The 18,713-nt window shown below is 43.5% G+C and overlaps 1 protein-coding gene across 4 annotated transcripts in view; it reads left to right on the top strand.

Moving 5' to 3' along the window:
- Window positions 1–16,831, top strand: part of LOC124000465 (vasodilator-stimulated phosphoprotein-like) — a 32,282-nt gene extending 15,451 nt beyond the window's left edge. For 2 of the 4 annotated variants that reach the window (XM_046306830.1, XM_046306831.1), the window contains exons 2-6: window positions 436–607; window positions 3,896–4,076; window positions 4,524–4,584; window positions 8,893–9,222; window positions 10,424–10,524. In XM_046306830.1, coding sequence (XP_046162786.1) covers window positions 436–607; window positions 3,896–4,076; window positions 4,524–4,584; window positions 8,893–9,181 — 703 coding nt within the window. In that variant the 3' untranslated portion in view covers window positions 9,182–9,222; window positions 10,424–10,524. Of the gene's footprint in view, window positions 1–435; window positions 608–3,895; window positions 4,077–4,523; window positions 4,585–8,892; window positions 9,223–10,423; window positions 10,525–10,786; window positions 10,836–10,968; window positions 11,000–11,389; window positions 11,448–11,662; window positions 11,768–14,197; window positions 14,268–14,422; window positions 14,481–14,841 lie in introns of those variants that run through there. The other 2 variants (XM_046306829.1, XM_046306828.1) reach the window with 2 other exon arrangements.
- The last annotated feature ends 1,882 nt before the right edge of the window (window positions 16,832–18,713 follow it).

The raw sequence follows: 18,713 nt of genomic DNA, 5'->3' as shown, positions 1-18,713 counted from the left end.
TAGTGGTGTCCCGTTTGACTTGAGCTCATCCCACTCAACTAATTTCACTCAACTTCAGTTATTTGGGTAACGTGTTACTGCTGGTCACATTTATTTGTTATAGAAAAAAAGTGTGCTAAAAAGGCAGAAGTGACCATATCTCTGTTTTTAAAATGATTGCATTGTGTAATGCATATCTCTTTTAGCCATCTCGAATTTCCTCATCTCTGTGCCATAAAACAATGTGAACAACAAAGCAATGTCCACAGTTGTGCATTTCACTCCTCATGGGGTAATGGGGACTATCTTGTTAGTGTTAATTCAATCATCTCAAACAGGGAATTAACTCTCCTCATCTGCCTCCTCATCTCTTTTGAACTTCCCGGGCCCTCTTTCTTCCCCTTCTCACTCTCCCTGTTTCTCTCTCAACTCCCTCCCTCTCTCTTGCTTTCTCAGTGAGTCCAGTATCTGCCAGGTGCGAGCCACGGTCATGCAGTATGATGATGGTAACAAGCGCTGGGTGCCGGCGGGTGAGGGGGGCCAGGCCTTCAGCAGGGTCCAGATCTACCACAATCCCGTAGCCAACACATTCCGAGTGGTGGGACGCAAGATGCAGGGTGACCAGCAGGTAACTAGTGTACACACACACACCATGAACAGAGAAATTCCTAAGATGCACTGTCTAATAATAGACAGAGCAAAATATAAACACATGTATTGTTGGTCTCATTTTTCATGAGCTGAAATAAAGTATTCCAGAAATGTACGCATACGCACAAAAAACACATTTCTTTAAAATGTTGTGCACAAATTTGTTTACATCCCTGTTAGTGAGCATTTCTCCTTTGCCAAGATAATCCATCCACCTGATAGGTATGGCATATCAATAAGCTCATTAAACAGCATGATCATTACACAGGTGCACCGAGTGCTGGGGACTAAAAAAGGCCACTCAAAAATGTGCAGTTTTGTCACACAACACAATGCCACAGATGACTCATGTTTTGAGGGAGCGTGCAATTGGCATGCTGACTGCAGGAATGTCCACCAGAGATGTTGCCAGAAGATTTAATGTTAATTTCTCTTCCATAAGCTACCTCAAACATCGTTTTAGAGAATTTGGCAGTACATCCAACCGGCCTCACAATCGCAGACCACGTTTAACCACGCTGCAACAACTACGGTGTCTCATCAAGATCAGTCACGACCCGACCAATATGTTGGCTAATGAAGATCAAACGCATTTTACAATTCACGTCACAGAAAGGGGTACATTGCCATATCATATCAAATGGAAAAATGCAACTGATATCGATATGGACATTCCATATTGGTGACCACCACTAATACAGAAGTTTGGACACACCTACTCATTCCAGAGTTTCTTTATTTTGACTATTTTCTACATTGATTTATTCACTATTATTCTACAAACTATGAAATAACACATATGGAGTCATTTAGTAACCCATAAAGTGTTAAACAAATCCAAATATATTTTTCAAAGCAGCCCCCCTAGCCTTGATGACAGCTTTGCACACGCTTGACATTCTCTCAACCAGCTTCAGCTGGAATGATTTTCCAACAGTCTTGAAGGAGTTCCCACATATGCTGGGCACTTGTTGACTGCTTTTCGTTCACTCTGCGGTCCAACTCATCGTGAAACTTCTCAATTTGGTTAAGGTCGGGGGATTGTAGAGACCAGGTCATCTGATGCAGCGCTCCATCACTCTCCTTCTTGGTCAAATAGCCCTTACACAGTCTGGAGGTGTTTTAGGTCATTGTCCTCTTGGAAAAACAAATGATAGTCCAACTAAGTGCAAACCAGATGGGATGGCATATCGCTGCAGAATGCTGTGGTAGCAATGCTGGTTAAATATGCCTTGAATTCTAACTAAATCACTGGCCATGTCACCAGCAAAGCACCATCACACCACCTCCTCCATGCTTCACGGTGGGAACCACACATGCGAAAATAACCTTGTCACCTTCTCTGTGTCTCACTAAGACATGGCAGTTGGAACCCCCAAAAAATCTCAAATTTGGACTCATCAGACCAAAGGACAGATTTCCACTGGTCTAATGTCCATTGCTCGTGTTTCGTGAACCAAGCAAGTCTCTTCTTATTATTGGTGTCCTTTAGTATTGGGTTTTTATTGGTGTCCATTTATTTTGGCTGCAATTTCTTATCCTCTGCAGAAGAGGTAAATCTGGGTCTTCCTTTCCTGTAGCGGTCCTCATGAGTGCCAGTTTCATCATATTTCATCTTGAAATTTTCCGCATTGACTGACCTTCATGTTTTAGAGTAATGATGGACTGTCGTTTCTCTTTGCTTATTTGAGCTGTTCTTGCCATAATATGGACTTGGTCTTTCACCAAATAAGGCTGTCTTCAGTATACCACCCCTACCTTGTCACAAGACAACTGATTGGCTCAAACTCATTAAGGAAAATAATTCCACAAATTAACTTTTAACAAGGAACACCTGTTAATTGAAATGCATTCCAGGTGACTACCTCATGAAGCTGGTTGAGAGAATGCCAAAAGTGTGCAAAGATGTCAAGGCAAAGGGTCTGTACTTTGAAGAATCTCAAATATAAAATATATTTTGATTTGTTTAACACTTTTTGTGTTGCTACATGATTCCATATGTGTTATTTCATAGGTTGATGTCTTCACTATTATTCTAACTCTTGAATGAGTAGGTTTGTCCAAACCTTTCACTGGTACTATATACCGTGCCTTTGAAAAGTATTCAGACCCCTTGACTATCAGAAATAACTTATTTATATAAGTAACCTTCATTATGGGTTATTGTGTTTAGATTGATGAGGGACAACAATTTGGAAGATATCAAGGGGTAGGAATACTTTCCGAAGGCACTGTATATTGTGTAGAGAACGATGCTGGGCTAGGAGGGTAAACATTTTGGTTTGAACAATTTTAGACTGACTCCTCTGTAAATCTTGTGAGAGTTAGTACGGGCGTGCTATAACACCATATGGGAACCAGTCCCCTGTGCGTTTCCTTGCTATCACACTCTGAGATTGTGGGTTAGGCTTTGTCCTTTTTCTGTTGCTGCAGAATGTCAACATGCAGCCAGCAACCTCTGCTCATCAAGATTAGTCTCATTAGTATTGTTGGGGCTTTATGTGTCAGCTGTCTTCCTCTTTCTTTCAGTGTTCCCTATCTCACTTCTGTTTACTGTCTGCCACTACCTCTGCTCTCGAGCTAATTCCTTCCTCTCACACTAGGGTAGTGGAAGACCCACACTAGCACTAGAGAGCCCTAACAAAGCCTAGCCTACAGTGTTGGAAAAAGAACTCCATTGTCATAGTTGAGTAAAAGTAAAGATGCTTTAATAGGGAAAATGTATTATTACAAATGTACATATTGTCTTTAGAAATGTAAGAGGAATTAAAGTTGTCAGAAATATACATTGTAAATTACAGATACCCCAAAAAACGACTTAAGTAGTACTTCCAAATGATTTTTTAAAATTCATTACTTTACACCACTGCTAACCTAAAGGCTACTTTAGTTAAACTTATCCTAGCGTAGCATCTTTTTCAAAATATCTGTTGCTTTGGAAAGGCAATGGAGGGTCCACACTAGTAGCACAAGACTTCGCCTTGCCTAACATAGTAGCTCAGTTTCACTAAAGGCTCTTGTTTTTTTTTTATGCACCTTTCACTGGTTCCACAGAGAGGGGATTTATACACGTATTGCACCCACATGTATAATCTGATAAATAGCAATAGATGAACATAAAGGGATGTGAGGGGAACGATCTTGAAATTCAAAGACTATAAAGACCAATCTAGGTTACACACACACACATTCTCACAGTGAACGCATACTGTCATTCCACTTGTAGTTTCTCATTGCCTTTTGACTTCCTGCTTGACACTCCTAGGTGGTGATCAACTGTCCAATCGACAAGAGGCTGAAGTACAACCAGGCTACACCCAACTTCCACCAGTGGCGGGAAGCCCGGCAGGTGTGGGGGCTGAACTTCGGCAGCAAGGAGGAAGCCGTTCTCTTCGCCAACGGCATGATGCATGCCCTGGAGGTGCTGAGTGCACTCACTGACTCAGGTAGGATCTATAATATAGGATCAAATATTGAAGAAGAAAAAAACATTTTGCAAAAGAAATTGTACTTTTTGTCCTAGTTCCTTTTTTGTCTTTTGTTTCTCGCTGCAATCACGGATTGGATTGGATTTCTTAAAGATTTAATCTGCAGTAGGTGAAACAGCGCCATTGTCTGCCCCACCGCTTTTGTCGATGGTAAAACAAATTGCAGTATATATTCTGCTGTTCTATAGCGCATGCAATGATGTCAGAGAAGAGGAACAAAAGTTGATGTTTGCAATAACTTCTTTATAATATCGCAAATGGACTTGGCAGTTTCACCATTAAGGATTCCAGCTTTAATCTATCTAATGGTGTTAGTTATTGCCAGAAGGAGAAGGGAAGGATGCATTTTGTAAATTATTTTAACAGGACTGCTAAAATACTCACTCACTCAGTTTCTCTCCTCAGGCTACTCCTCTCTTCCTGTCCAGAATGGACCCTCCCCAGAGGAGCTGGAGCAACAGAGGAGGTACCATTCACATGATTTTAGTTGGGGGGGGGGGGTTTACTAAGACTGGTGAAAGGGAACTTGGCTATTGCCTATCTGACTGTTGTTTAGTAGATAGTTAGTGTATTTTAAGTATAAGTCTCTATACTTATTTAAGTTTTGCTAGGGTAAATGAAGTTCACAACGTTTTTACTCTCACAATGCTCAGTATAGATAGACTGTTCTAAAACGCTGCCCTCTAGAATTCCAGCAACAAGTACAGAATATTGGACTAGACTGTAGACTGAATCCATCCCAATCAGTTCACATGCCTACAATTCTGAGCATTACAGATAGGAGAGTAATGAACCGAATAAACATCCCTTCAGAAAGTATTCCTACCCTTGACTTAATCCACATTTTGTTGTTACACCCTGAATTCAAAATGGATTAAATAAATAAAAAAATGCACGCATCTACACACAGTACCCCATAATGACATGAAAACATGCTTTTAGAAATGTTTGCTAATTTTTTCAATTATAATTATTTTACACAGGAGTGATTGTTGCTGATAATGGGCCTCTGTACGCCTATGTAGATATTCCACTAAAAATATTCAGTTTCCAGCTACAATAGTCATTTACAACATTAGCAATGTCTACACTGTATTTCTGATCAATTTGATGTCATTCTAATGGACAAGGAATGGGCTTTTCTTTCAAAAACAAGGACATTTCTAAGTGACCCCAAACTTTTTGAAAGGTAGTGTACATATGAGATGAGTAAAGCAGTATGTATACATCAGTAAAGTGACTGTTGTTCCATTATTAAAGTGGCCAGTGATTTCATGTCTATGTACACAGGGCAGCAGCCTCTAAGGTGCAGGGTGGAGTAGCTGGGGGTAGCCGACTAGTAATGGCTATTTAACAGTCTGATGGTTGTGTGATAGAAGCTGTTTTTCAGTCTCGGTCCCGGCTTTGATGCACCTGTACTGACCTCGCCTTTCGGATGATAGGGGGGTGAACAGGCTGGGGCTCAGGTGGTTGATGTCCTTGACATCGGATGCTGTAGGTGTCCTGGAGGGAAGGCAGTGTGCCTCCGGTGATGTTGGGCAGACCGCACCACCCTCGGGTTAGCCCTGCGGTAGCAGGGGGTGCAGTTGCCGTACCAAGCGGTGATGGGGCGGCAGGTAGCCTAGTGATAAGAGCGTTGGACTAGTAACCGAAAGGTTGCAAGATCGGATCCCCGAGCTGACATGGTGGACATCTATCGTTCTTCCCCTGAACAAGGCAGTTAACCCACTGTTCCTAGGCCCTCATTGAAAGTAAGGATTTGTTGTTAGTTGACATGCCAAGTTAAGTAAAGGTAAAAACATTTTTTTAAATACAGCCCAACAGGATGTTCTTAATTGTGCATCTCAAATCAAATCGAATCCAATTTATTTGTCACATACACATGGTTAGCAGATGTTAATGTGAGTGTAGCGAAATGCTTGTGCTTCTAGTTCCGACAATGCCGTAATAACCAACAAGTAATCTAACTAACAATTCCAAAACTACTGTCTTATAGTGTAAGGGGATAAAGAATATGTACATAAAGATATATGAATGAATGAATGATGGTACAGTGCAGCATAGGCAAGATACAGTAGATGGTATCGAGTACAGTATATACATATGGGATGAGTATGTAAACAAAGTGGCATAGTTAAAGTGGCTAGTGATACATGTATTACATAAGGATGCAGTAGATGATATAGAGTACAGTATATACGTATGCATATGAGATGAATAATGTAGGGTATGTAAACATTATATTAGGTAGCATTGTTTAAAGTGGCTAGTGATATATTTTACATCATTTCCCATCAATTCCCATTATTAAAGTGGCTGGAGTTGAGTCAGTGTCAGTGTGTTGGCAGCAGCCACTCAATATTAGTGGTGGCTGTTTAACAGTCTGATGGCCTTGAGATAGAAGCTGTTTTTCAGTCTCTCGGTCCCAGCTTTGATGCACCTGTACTGACCTCGCCTTCTGGATGATAGCGGGGTGAACAGGCAGTGGTTCTCGGGTGGTTGTTGTCCTTGATGATCTTTATGGCCTTCCTGTAACATCGGGTGGTGTAGGTGTCCTGGATGGCAGGTAGTTTGCCCCCGGTGATGCGTTGTGCAGACCTCACTACCCTCTGGAGAGCCTTACGGTTGTGGGCGGAGCAGTTGCCGTACCAGGCGGTGATACAGCCCGCCAGGATGCTCTTGATTGAGCATCTGTAGAAGTTTGTGAGTGCTTTTGGTGACAAGCCAAATTTCTTCAGCCTCCTGAGGTTGAAGAGGCGCTGCTGCGCCTCCTTCACGATGCTGTCTGTGTGAGTGGACCAATTCAGTTTGTCTGTGATGTGTATGCCGAGGAACTTAAAACTTACTACCCTCTCCACTACTGTTCCATCGATGGGTGAACAGGGAGTACAGGAGAGGGCTCAGAACGCACCCTTGTGGGGCCCCAGTGTTGAGGATCAGCGGGGTGGAGATGTTGTTGCCTACCCTCACCACCTGGGGGCAGCCCGTCAGGAAGTCCAGTACCCAGTTGCACAAGGCGGGGTCGAGACCCATTGTTAGTAATCAGGCCTACCGCTGTTGTGTTGTCTGCAATCTTGATGATTTGAGTTGGAGGAATGCATGGCCACGCTGTCATGGGTGAACAGGGAGTACAGGAGAGGGCTGAGCATGCACCCTTGTGGGGCCCCTGTGTTGAGGATCAGTGAAGTGGAGGTGTTGTTTCCTACCTTCATCATTTGAGGGCTTCCTGTCAGGAAGTCCAGGACCCAGTTGCACAGGACGGGTTTCAGACCCAGGGCCCCGAACTTAATAATGAGTTTGGAGGGTACTATGGTGTTGAAGGCTGAGCTATAGTCAATGAACAGAATTCTGACGTAGATATTTCTTGTTCAGATGGGGTAGGTCAATGCGATGGCGATTTCATCGTCTGTGGATCTATTATGACTAAGCAAATTGAAGTGGGTCTAGGGTGTCAGGTAAGGTGGAAGTGATATAATCCTTAACTAGCCTCTCGAAGCACTGTATGATGACAGAAGTGAGTGCTATGGGGCAATAGTCATTTAGTTAAGTTACCTTTGTTCCTGTACCCAAGAAAGAAATGGTGGTCATCTTGAAGCAAGTGGGGACAGCAGGCTGGGATAGGGAGAGATTGAATATGTCTGTAAACACTCCAGCCAGCTGGTCTGTACATGCTCTAAGGACGCGGCTAGGGATGCCGTCTGGGCCAGCAGCCACGCGAGGGTTAACACGCTTAAATGTCTTACTCGCGTCGGCCATGGAGAATGAGAGCCCACAGTCCTTGGGAGCAGGCCTCGTCGGTGGCACCGTGTTATCCTCAAAACTGGCAAAGGTGTTTAGCTTGTCTGGACTTCGGTGTCCGTGACGTGGCTGGTTTTCTCTTTCTCATCTGTGATTGTCTGTAGACCTTGCCACATGTCTGAGCTGTTGAATTGCGACTCATATTTACTTCTTACATCTATTTACATTTGGTTCCACAGGGGATTACACTTTATGTAGTCACTGAAGGGATGGTGTTAGAGCTATTAACATAAAGAAGATGTATTGAAATGAGAAATGTGTTCGAAACATGTCTGTATATTGGCATCTAAATGGTATTTTTAACAAAGCCATTACAGGACAAGCGAGGTAGGAAAACACAGGCAAACCGGCGTTAACCAATATAAGAGACTCTGACAATATTCCAGCTGAAAGCTAGCCATTCAAGAGACATAGCAATAGACTTGAGAATCCTCCTCACTGCAAGGAACCAGAAGAGAACTGCTTAACCTATGACATGAGCCAGCCAGGTATAGCTGACCATTTGAGATGACGCTGTGTCCACCATTTGAGGTGTCCTCTACCTTGAATATACAGGTTTACTGGGGAGTGTCGCCTGGTCATTGATAATGGGATAGACCAGACTGGTATAAACTGGTGTCTGAACAAACATGTTCGGTGTCACTAAAACCTAATACAGACGCTAACACAATCAGGTCCTGTGTGGCTCAGTTGGTAGAGCATGGGCGCTTGCAACACCAGGGTAGGGGGTTAAATTCCTGCTGATGCCATCCAAATGAAAATTAATGCATGCGCTACTGTTAGTCACTTTGGAATAAAGTGTTTGCTAAATAACATATTATTCTAATCTACTATACTGTATACACACTAATCTACAGTAACACACTCTAACCTACAATAGACTGATCTCACATTGTGTCTCACCTTTTGTGTGTCCCTGTGTTTATACTTGTTTGTGAACATGATTTTATAAAGAACTCTGTCTCCCCCCTCGCAGACTGGAGCTGCAGAGGCAGGAGCAGCAGGAGAGAGAGCGGCTGGAGAACGAGAGACCGGCCGCACCCATCCCCCCTGCAGCCCCGCCTGCTCCTCCCTCTGCCCCCGGTGGCCCCCCAGCTCCCCCAGGACCGCCTCCACCCCCAGGCCCCCCACCCCCACCTGGCCCCCCACCCCCACCTGGCCCCCCACCACCCCCTGGACCCGGGGCCCCACCTGCCCCACCTCAGTCTGGTGGAGGGGGGGGGGAGGGGGCGATGGAGGAGGTCTTGGAGGGCCCGGGGGACTAGCTGCAGCCCTAGCAGGAACCAAACTACGCAAATCGACCAAGGTTAGACCAGTGTCATGGCCATTTTCCAGGTTACGTTTATTTAAGAGGGTTACAGGTTACATTTATTTAAGATTATACCAACTTTGCACAACTCTTAGGGCAACATATATCTATTGTTTTTGTCTAAATCTAGCTACAATTGTTTGGGAATCATTGATGGACAACAATATTCAAGAAAAATAAGACTGTACTGGACCACTCAAGAACACTCCATCCATTCTGGTGTGACGGACGCATTAAAATGTGTGTAATTGTCCCACTGAAAAATACAAATCTGTCCCACGTTTAGGTATTCAGAAGTCTTGAGGCAGGTTTTCCTGTCACTTTTTACCTGGGCTTTCATTCTTTCATATTTTTGATCCTGACATGCATTACTCCCCAGTCCCTGCCTGTGACAAGCATACCCATAACACGATGCTGCCACCACAATACTCGGCAATACAGAGTTTCACTCGTGTTGTATTGCATTTGACCCAAACCTCTAGTTTTTAACTCGGGTCAAAATAAATATGAAAGGAGCAAAGTCCAGGTAAAAAGGTTTGAGGAAAACCTGTCATAGTCTTCTGAAACCTAATCCAGCGATAGTTTCATATTTCAGTGGGACAATTACACAAAGACAAAGACATACTTGAACGGCTTTCCAAGAGGTGTTGAGTGTTCATGAATGGTTTACTCTCAGTCCTGAATTAAATCTGCTTGAAAATCAGTTATATCAGATTCCCAACCAAATTTGCTGAGTAATTTTGACAAAAACGGTTGGAGGAATCTTAGTTGTAATGGCTTCAAACAAGTATTAACTTGGGTGTGAAGACAAACAATCAATACATTTTCCTTTCTTATCGTTTATTAATTTGGAAACCATTTGTGAGGTGTCTGTATTTCTGATCAATTTTATGTTACATCTTCCAAGCTTTGGAGACCAGGAATACTTATTTCCTAAATAGCCGTTCAAGTTTTTCTTAATCACTAATCCAGAATAGTTCCTGTTTTCGATACAACATTGTTGTATACTCAGTGAGTTGGACACCTTTCAAATGCTTCATTCCTTCCTCCCTTTCTTGAGGTAATCACTGGTCTGTAAGTGAGTGGAGATAGGTGAAGGCATGGTTTCCATCTTTCACAAATCTGTGTGTCACATCAGTGATTTCCTTAAAGAAGGAAGGGAAAAATTAATCTTGAAGGAGCCTGTTTATCTCTGTAGGAGGATGGTGGTGCGGCAGCACCCCCTCCATCGGGGGAGGTGGTGGTGGTGGTGGGGGAGGAAATCTGATGGGGGAGATGAGTGCCATCCTGGCCCGACGGTGAGCCACTGCCTTAGTCTTTGTTACACACTCTTCCAGCCCCACGTGTGTGTGTGTGTGTGTGTGTGTGTGTGTGTGTGTGTGTGTGTGTGTGTGTGTGTGTGTGTGTGTGTGTGTGTGTGTGTGTGTGTGTGTGTGTGTGTGTGTGTGTGTGTGTGTGTGTGTGTGTGTGTGTGTGTGTGTGTGTGTGCTTACGATCATATGGCTTTGCGTGTGTAAGATTGCAGAGGCTAAGCTGTTCTCTTCATTGTCTTTTTGTACAGGAAGAAAATGTCAGATAATCCAGGCGCAAAGAAGGATGTGCCCAGCAATGTAGGTCTATTGTAAATCATTTCATAATAAATCTGTGTGTGTGTGTGTGTGTGTGTGTGTGTGTGTGTGTGTAAGCTGCAAGTCAAGTCACACTGTGCTAAAGAGATGAACCAATGCAATTTTATGCTTTTAGGAAGACTCCTCAAAGTCCTCAGGCCAAGGTGGTGAGTAGATCCGCTGAAGTCTTCATTCACTCTTTCTGTATTTGAGTGGGCGTGCACATGGAGGCTATTCCAGAAAGCATATGTTTTCAAGAAATATTCATTAGGCACCACCAAATGAACAAAAACACACTGAAATGGGGAGGGACTAGCTGAACTTGTCCAACAAGAAACAGCTCCCATGTGCATACCCATTTTTGTTTTCTGTTGCAATTTTTTCTTTTTTTCTGCGGTGTGCACTAATGAATACAACTCAGATCTCTTGTCTCATGTGAATGTTCTCCTCTCCTTTGTCTGATTTGAGCTGTGAAGCATTTGTTGGCCTTTTATGGACTAAAATATCATATATATTCTTTGTTTCATAATTCTCATGATTTCCTTTTGCCGTGACAGACAGCCTCAGGAGACCATGGGAGAAATCAGCCACCATTCCAAGGTACGGAACTCCCTGGTCAGTTGAATTAACACCACCACACTCTCGTACCTGTGGTGCAGGAAATCACAGCCCAGTTCACCTCCCTCCCTGTTTATTACTTTTCTACAATTGTTTTTATGTTTACTATGGGAGGACAAAACTAGACGGGCACAAATTCAATCTTTTTCTATCTCACCTCTGTAAAGAAAGCGTGTTTTGTGTTTTGAGAGAATCATGCATGTCTCAAACAGGACTAACTCAACCACCAAGACCCAGCTGCAGGAGAGCAGCCCCACCTCCACCACCCCTGCTCTTCCTCCTGCCCCCCCTTCTCCATCCTCTGCCCCATTGCCCAGGTACACCCTATTTGCCCCACCCTACCCTTATCCCTAGACCCTAATGCTGGCGCTCCATGTCTGTCTGCAGCTTCTCCGCAGCTACTCCACTGGTGTAGGGTGAAGTTGCCCCTAGACGCTGGTCTTGGGTCAGTTTTGCATTTCCCCAACTAATGGTTGAAGTTAGGATTGGGGAGAGGAAGTTGATATTAGATCTGTACCAAGGGGAAACTTCACCCTGGAGTGTCCCTCTAGGGAACTACCAATAGCCCTGTGTGCTACGTGTGGCCTCTTGTGCCAAGGGATTAAGCAACACAATGCTTTGAACATTTTAGTTTTTGCCCTAGCACTAACACATCTGATTCTATTCAAAGGCTTGATGATGATGATGATTGATTGAATCCAGTATGTATTTTAGTGCAAGGGCAAAATCTAAAATATGCACCTCTCCAGGACCAGGATTGAGAAACACTCTGCTTTAGGTCCTAGCAATCCTCAAGGCCTGGTCATGTATTTGGTACTCTTTGTTTTTGTCTTTTTCCATCTTGTTAAGATTTTAAAAAGGGTCACAAAAATAGCGCAAGAGATGGTTTCAGTCAACAGTGTCTTTTGCCATGGCTTTGCACTGTAAGTGCCTTTACAATGACCTCTGACTAAGCATGTTTGTCCTGCTCCTGCTAATGACAAGGCCCAGCCCAGAAACAACCCTCTATACACCTTAGACCAGGGGTCGGCAACAGGCCCGCAAGTTATTTATTTTGCCCCCTCCCAAACACACACACACAAAAAATATGTTTTTAATTTAAAAATTATATGTATTGTTTTTGGTATAAAAAATAAAATCCCCAAAAATCACAGAGTTTTATTTAGAAAATCTGTTCCCAAGTATTCCCACAATTACTAAAAGAGATGTGATTGTGTCTCAATGTAATCAAGGTATGAAATTGTTATTTTCAAATACAATCTCTTTTTGGGCTTGGTTGTGGTGAATTTGTAATGTACACATTATAATTATTTTCCGGCTCCCAAAGATTTGCCCAACAAAAATCTAGTTGCCTACACCTGCCCTAGGCATTGGTGTCGATTTGAAGGGATTGGATAAGCAATATGGTAAATTTAAAAATCCACTCAACCTATCAGAGGGTAAGGTAGGGCAACTACCATATTGTTTATAATTCTTTCATATCAACATCAAGTGCCAAGAGGTTAGGGTCTGTTTCTGGAATGGGGCTTCTCTCAAGTCAAACAATTGTCTCACCCCCTCAGATTTAGAAACAAAATTGAGTAACTCAAGATCAGTGGCTATGATAAGTTAAATCTGGTGTACTAGTACATAGTTGGAAAAAAACTATTGTAAGTAATGTAGCCAAAGTCGCACCACACTGACGATTTGAAAATACTTCAGTTTCTATGTCTGTACAACACCAGCAGAGGGGTGTTATCCACTCCTCATTGGTCTGCTATGGCTGTTACCACAGTGACAAGATGGCTGGATAGCAGCCGTGGCAGCCTTTATATAACTAGGCAAGTCGGTTAAGAACAAATTCTTATTTACTGCCTACACCGGCCAAACCTGAACGACGCTGGGCCAATTGTGCACCGCCCCATAGGACTGCCAATCACGGCCGGATGTGATACAGCCTTGACTCGAACTAAGGTGTGACGCCCCTAGAACTGAGATGCAGTGCCTTAGACCACCGCGCCACTCGGGAGCGTAACAGACCGCCACTTTTGGCCAAACCGAGCTTCCATATCCTCGGTCTTTGTTGTTGACCTCCCGCTCTCTGCCCATCTTGTCCCACGATTCAATTCCCCCCCCCAATTCTCTACCTGTTTCTCTCTCATCTCTCTCCTCCTCCCATCGCTCTCACTCCCTTCTCGCCCCTCTCTCTTGCTCTCTCGCTCTCCTTCTCCCATCGCTCTCACTCCCTTCTCGCCCCTCTCTCTTGCTCTCTCTCGCTCTCCTTCTCCCATCGCTCTCACTCCCTTCTCGCCCCTCTCTCCTTCTCGCTTCCCTCTCCTCCTCCCATCGCTCTCACTCCCTTCTCGTCCCTCTCTCTTGCTCTCTTTCTCTCCTCTCTCGCTCTCGCTTCCCTCTCCTCCTCCCATCGCTCTCGCTTCCCTCTCCTCCTCCCATCGCTCTCGCTTCCCTCTCCTCCTCCCATCGCTCTCGCTTCCCTCTCCTCCTCCCATCGCTCTCGCTTCCCTCTCCTCCTCCCATCGCTCTCTCCTCCTCCCATCGCTTCCCTCCTCCCATCCTCCCATCGCTCTCGCTTCCTCTCCTCCTCCCATCGCTCTCGCTTCCCTCTCCTCCTCCCATCGCTCTCGCTTCCCTCTCCTCCTCCCATCGCTCTCTCTCCCTTCGTGCCCCTCTCTTTCTCTCTCTCTCTTGCTCTCTTTCCCTCTCGCTCCTCTCTCTCGTTCCTCTCTGTCTATATCTGTTTCTAACAGGATGAAGGCAGTGAACAACACCACGGCCAGCACAGGCAGTGAAGGCACAGAGATGGAGAGAATCAAACAGGTAAGCTCCACCTCTGACCTGTTAATGTTGTGTTTAAAGGATTACTGTCATGTAGACTAGACATAACAGGAGGCCATTGCTCCTCGACTAATGGTGGATAAAGACAATCTATTGGCATCATTCTCAGATAATACTATTTTGATTTGTGTGTTTAGGACATCCTTGAGGAAGTGAGAAAAGAGCTCCATAAAGTGAAAGATGAAATTATCGGGGGTGAGTTCCTGATTTGGCCCATCCCATTCAAGGAGCACTCCCTAGCTTTTTCTTTTTTTTTTGTTACTAACAGTACAGTCAATAAGAATCACAATACATTTTTGCTCCAGCCACTGCAGTATATTTATATACCTTTTACACACATTATTTATTTGGTTTAATATTATTTTCTCAATTGTCATTATTGCAAATCGTATCTCAGAATAAGTCATACTGATATATATGATTTGTAATGATGACAATTGAGAAAAAAAATATTAATCCATGAGGTATTTAAAATAAATAATTTGTAGGTTCGGACAATGTGAGGATTTTTGGAGCCTCTCTCTTTCTCGCTAATTCCCCCTCCTTTCTCTTTCAGCATTTATCCAGGAGCTGCAGAGGAGAGACCCAGTATAGTCTCTCAACATGTATCCACTGGTACTTGGACAGAAGATGGTGGGGAGGGGTGGATGGATCATGGTGGGGAGGGGTGGATGGATCATACATTTCCTGCACTGTTCAGGCTGCTCTCCCTCAGTGTTCTACTCACCACATACCTAGACGTTTAGGATTGTACCAATCGGCACTCTTCCGAAATTCTGTTTGCCGTTATTTTTCTCGTTTCAAGAGCTTTGCTGTGCCTCTCTTGCTCCGCCATCACTGCCTACCTTACTCTATTCTACTCACCTCCCAAGTCAACTCCCATATCTTACCTGTGTCCATTTCTGGCCTTACTTTTCACTAGAGAAAACAATTCAGGGAATATCATCGGTCACACCATCGAAACGCAGTACATTTCCAACAGTTGCACATTTAAAAGTCAACCTAACTTTGGTCGCTGCAGCAGAAGTACATTTTTTTGTATATTTTTGTAATGAACTGCAGTAGTTGACCACAGGGGGGCACTGTGAATCAGGATAATCGCACATGAAGCCTATCTCTGTAGTTTCTGTACAACCCAGGAGCAGTCAGGGAACTACAAATCCCAGCTCGCAACAGTAAGGGAGTTCTCCTGGTTAAATTTCTGTCTGTCTGTCTGTCAGCTATTAAAAGTAAGGTGCTGATCTTGGGTCAGTTTTGCATTTTCCCAACTAATGGTTAAGTTAGGATTAGAGGCGGGGAACCTGTTCCTTGATCTCTACCAAGGGGAAACTTCACCCCAGAGCCACTTTATACTGGTTGTCCTCTGAGCTCTGGCTACACCTCACATCAACTGTTTTTTTTTTCTTCACCTCAGTGATTAGCGGAAGCATATCAGCTAGGACCGTCTGCACCGGGTCCTATTCCAGTTACCATGCCCACTTTTCCATGTAGCACAGACAACCCCAGCAGACCACCTATAGATGACAAAAGGGCCCAATCCCAAAACAACCCCTAGCCCCTGCAACCTCTGCCTCTCTAGTGGAGATGTGAGAAGATTGGTGTAAGCAATATGGAAAAATGTAATTCAGCCAATCGGTGCAAGTTGGAGCTATTACCATATTACTTACGACAGTCTCATCCATTCAGATCTCCACAAGTACATAGGGCTAGGGGTCGATATGGGATATGATGACAGTTTGCCACCTGGACACAGAAACATAATTATTAGAATGGGCATTGTCCTCTAAAAGCAATGAACAATTGTTGATTGGATGTTAGATGAACAATTGTATCTATTTAAAGAATGACTAAATATTTTCTATGCACTTTAATGCCTGACATTTCCTATCTCCCTGTGAAGCACATCCAATAAGTAGCCAACCATATCCATTTCCCAATGACATGGAGACCTATGCCTGTTCTGTCCATTCTATTTCTACGCTGCCTACTCTTCTAGTCGCCACATAAGAAAAGAGTGGAGCAGGTTGGGGACTGTACCTGGTATGATTCTGCTGCAGTTCAGGCAACTGCAACGTATCACTGTGCAGTCCAGGGACTTGTACTTGACTGTGTAGGATCTTCTAAAGATACAGTGCCTTCAGAAAGTATTCACACCCCCTTGACTTTTTCCACATTTTGTTGTGTTACAGACTGAATTTCAAATGGATAAAATGTAGATATGTCACTGATCCACATACAATATCCCATAATGTAAAAAGTGGAATTTTGCTTTTAGAATTTTTCTTTACAAATTAATACAAAATGAAAAACGAAAATGTCTTGAGTCAATAAGTATTCAACCACTTATGTCAAGCTAAATAAGTTCAGGAGAAAAACATTTGCTTATCAAGTCATGTAAGTTGCATAGACTCACTCTGTGCAATAATAGTGTTTAACGTGATTTTTGAATGACAGATCTCTGCGCAGCGGTCTAAGACACTGCATCTCAGTGCAAGAGGTGTCACTACAGTCCCTGGTTCGAATCCAGGCTGTATCACATCCGGCCGTGATTGGGAGTCCCATATAGCAGGGCACAATTGGCCCAGCGTCATCCAGGTGATGGCCGGTGTAGGTCGTCATTGTAAATAAGAATTTGTTCTAAACAGACTTGCCTAGTTTAAATAAAGGTTAAATATGCTGCCACAGCCGCTATCCAGCCATTGTGTCACTGTGGTAACAGCCATAGCACCACAGAAAGTTGCAGACCAATGTAACTAACTTGCCAAGTTAAATAAAGGTAAAATAAACATACAATTATCTGTAAGGTCCTTCAGTTGAGTAGTGAATTTCAAGCACAGATTCAACCACAAAAACGGAGGTTTTCCAATGCCTCACAAAGAAGGGTACCTATTGGTAGATGGTATAATAAAATATACCATTGAGCATGGTGAAGTTATTAATTACACTTTGGATAGTGTACCCAGTCACTACAAAAAGACAGGCATCCTTCCTAACTCAGTTGGCGGAGAGGAAGAAAACCACTCAGAGATTTCACCATGAGGCCAATGGTGATTTTAAATGACGGTTATGGGAGGGGAACTGAGGATGGATCAATGACTGTGTTACTCCACAATATTAACCTAAATGACAGAGTGAAAAGAAGGAAGCCTGTACAGAATAAATGTTCCAAAACATACATCCTGTTTGCAGTGAGGCACTCAAATAATAATGCAAAGAAATTAACTTTTAGTCTTGAATACAAGGTGTTATGTTTGGGGCAAATCCAACATCACTGAGTACCACTCTTCATATGTCCGAGAATGGTTTTGGCTGCATCATGTTATGGGTATGCTTGTATCGGTAAAGACTAGTTTTTTTAGGATAAAAATCAACTTAATCCAGCTAGGTACAGGCAATCTGGTTCAGTTTGCTTTCCAACAGACACTGGGAGACAAATTCACCTTCCAGCAGGACAATTACCTAAAACACAAAATGTGAAGAAAAAAAGTTACGGGTTGTGAATACTTTGAAGGTACTGTACTTAATAATACTTCGGTGGCAGCTAACATGAGACGCCAATCTTAGCTAATGCAACTCTGCCTCGTCACCTGAACGCACTTACAATCGTATAGATTTGTTATTAAGCAAAAAAATAATAGTACTTAAATTGCATATGGTTTTCTATTTCCATTGGAAATACTGTGGTAATGACAATGGAACATATTATGGATGTATTTTTTTGATATATTGTAATTGTTATGTTGGATTTATTAAGGGTGATTTTCTATTGGAAAGAATGATATTTACACTGAAATTTGTGAATGCCTTTTTGTTTGGAGTTGCCTTTCTGGTCAAATACAGCTCTTGTATTAAACTATTGTCTGTCTCATCTATTGTTTTGGGTGGGTGGAGAGACTAGGGATGCATTTAACAGTTTTCATAGTGGCAGTGATATTTACTTGAATGCCCACCATTTATATACCGCAGGATTATGCAGTGTTTTGTGTGAGTGTATGCATCACCTAGTAGAGGGCTAGTGATTTCTGTTCAATGGTCTGATGGCCTGGTAATAGGAGCAGTTTTTTTAGTCTCTCTGTCTTAGCTCTGATGCACCTGGACGGTAGCTGAGTGAACAGTCTGTGGCTCGGGTAGCTGAGTGAACAGTCTGTGACTCGGGTAGCTGAGGTCCTTAATGATCTTCTTGGCCTTCCTTTGACACTGGATGCTGTAATGTCCTGGAGCGCAGGCAACGTGCCCCCGGTGATTTGTTGGGGTGCCCGCACCACCCTCTGGAGAGCCGTGCGGTTGAGGGCGGAGCAGTTGCTGTACCAGGCAGTGACGCAGCCCAACAGAATGCTCTCAATGGTGCATCTGTAGAAGTGTGCGAGGGTCTTAGAGGCCATGCCAAATTTCTTCAGCCGCCTGAGGTTGAAGAGGCACTGTTGTGCC

This window comes from Oncorhynchus gorbuscha, linkage group LG16 (genome assembly GCF_021184085.1).
Source record: "Oncorhynchus gorbuscha isolate QuinsamMale2020 ecotype Even-year linkage group LG16, OgorEven_v1.0, whole genome shotgun sequence".
NCBI lineage: Eukaryota > Metazoa > Chordata > Actinopteri > Salmoniformes > Salmonidae > Oncorhynchus > Oncorhynchus gorbuscha.
Note: the sequence above shows the minus strand (reverse complement) of the source record. Positions and strands in the feature narration are given on the sequence as shown.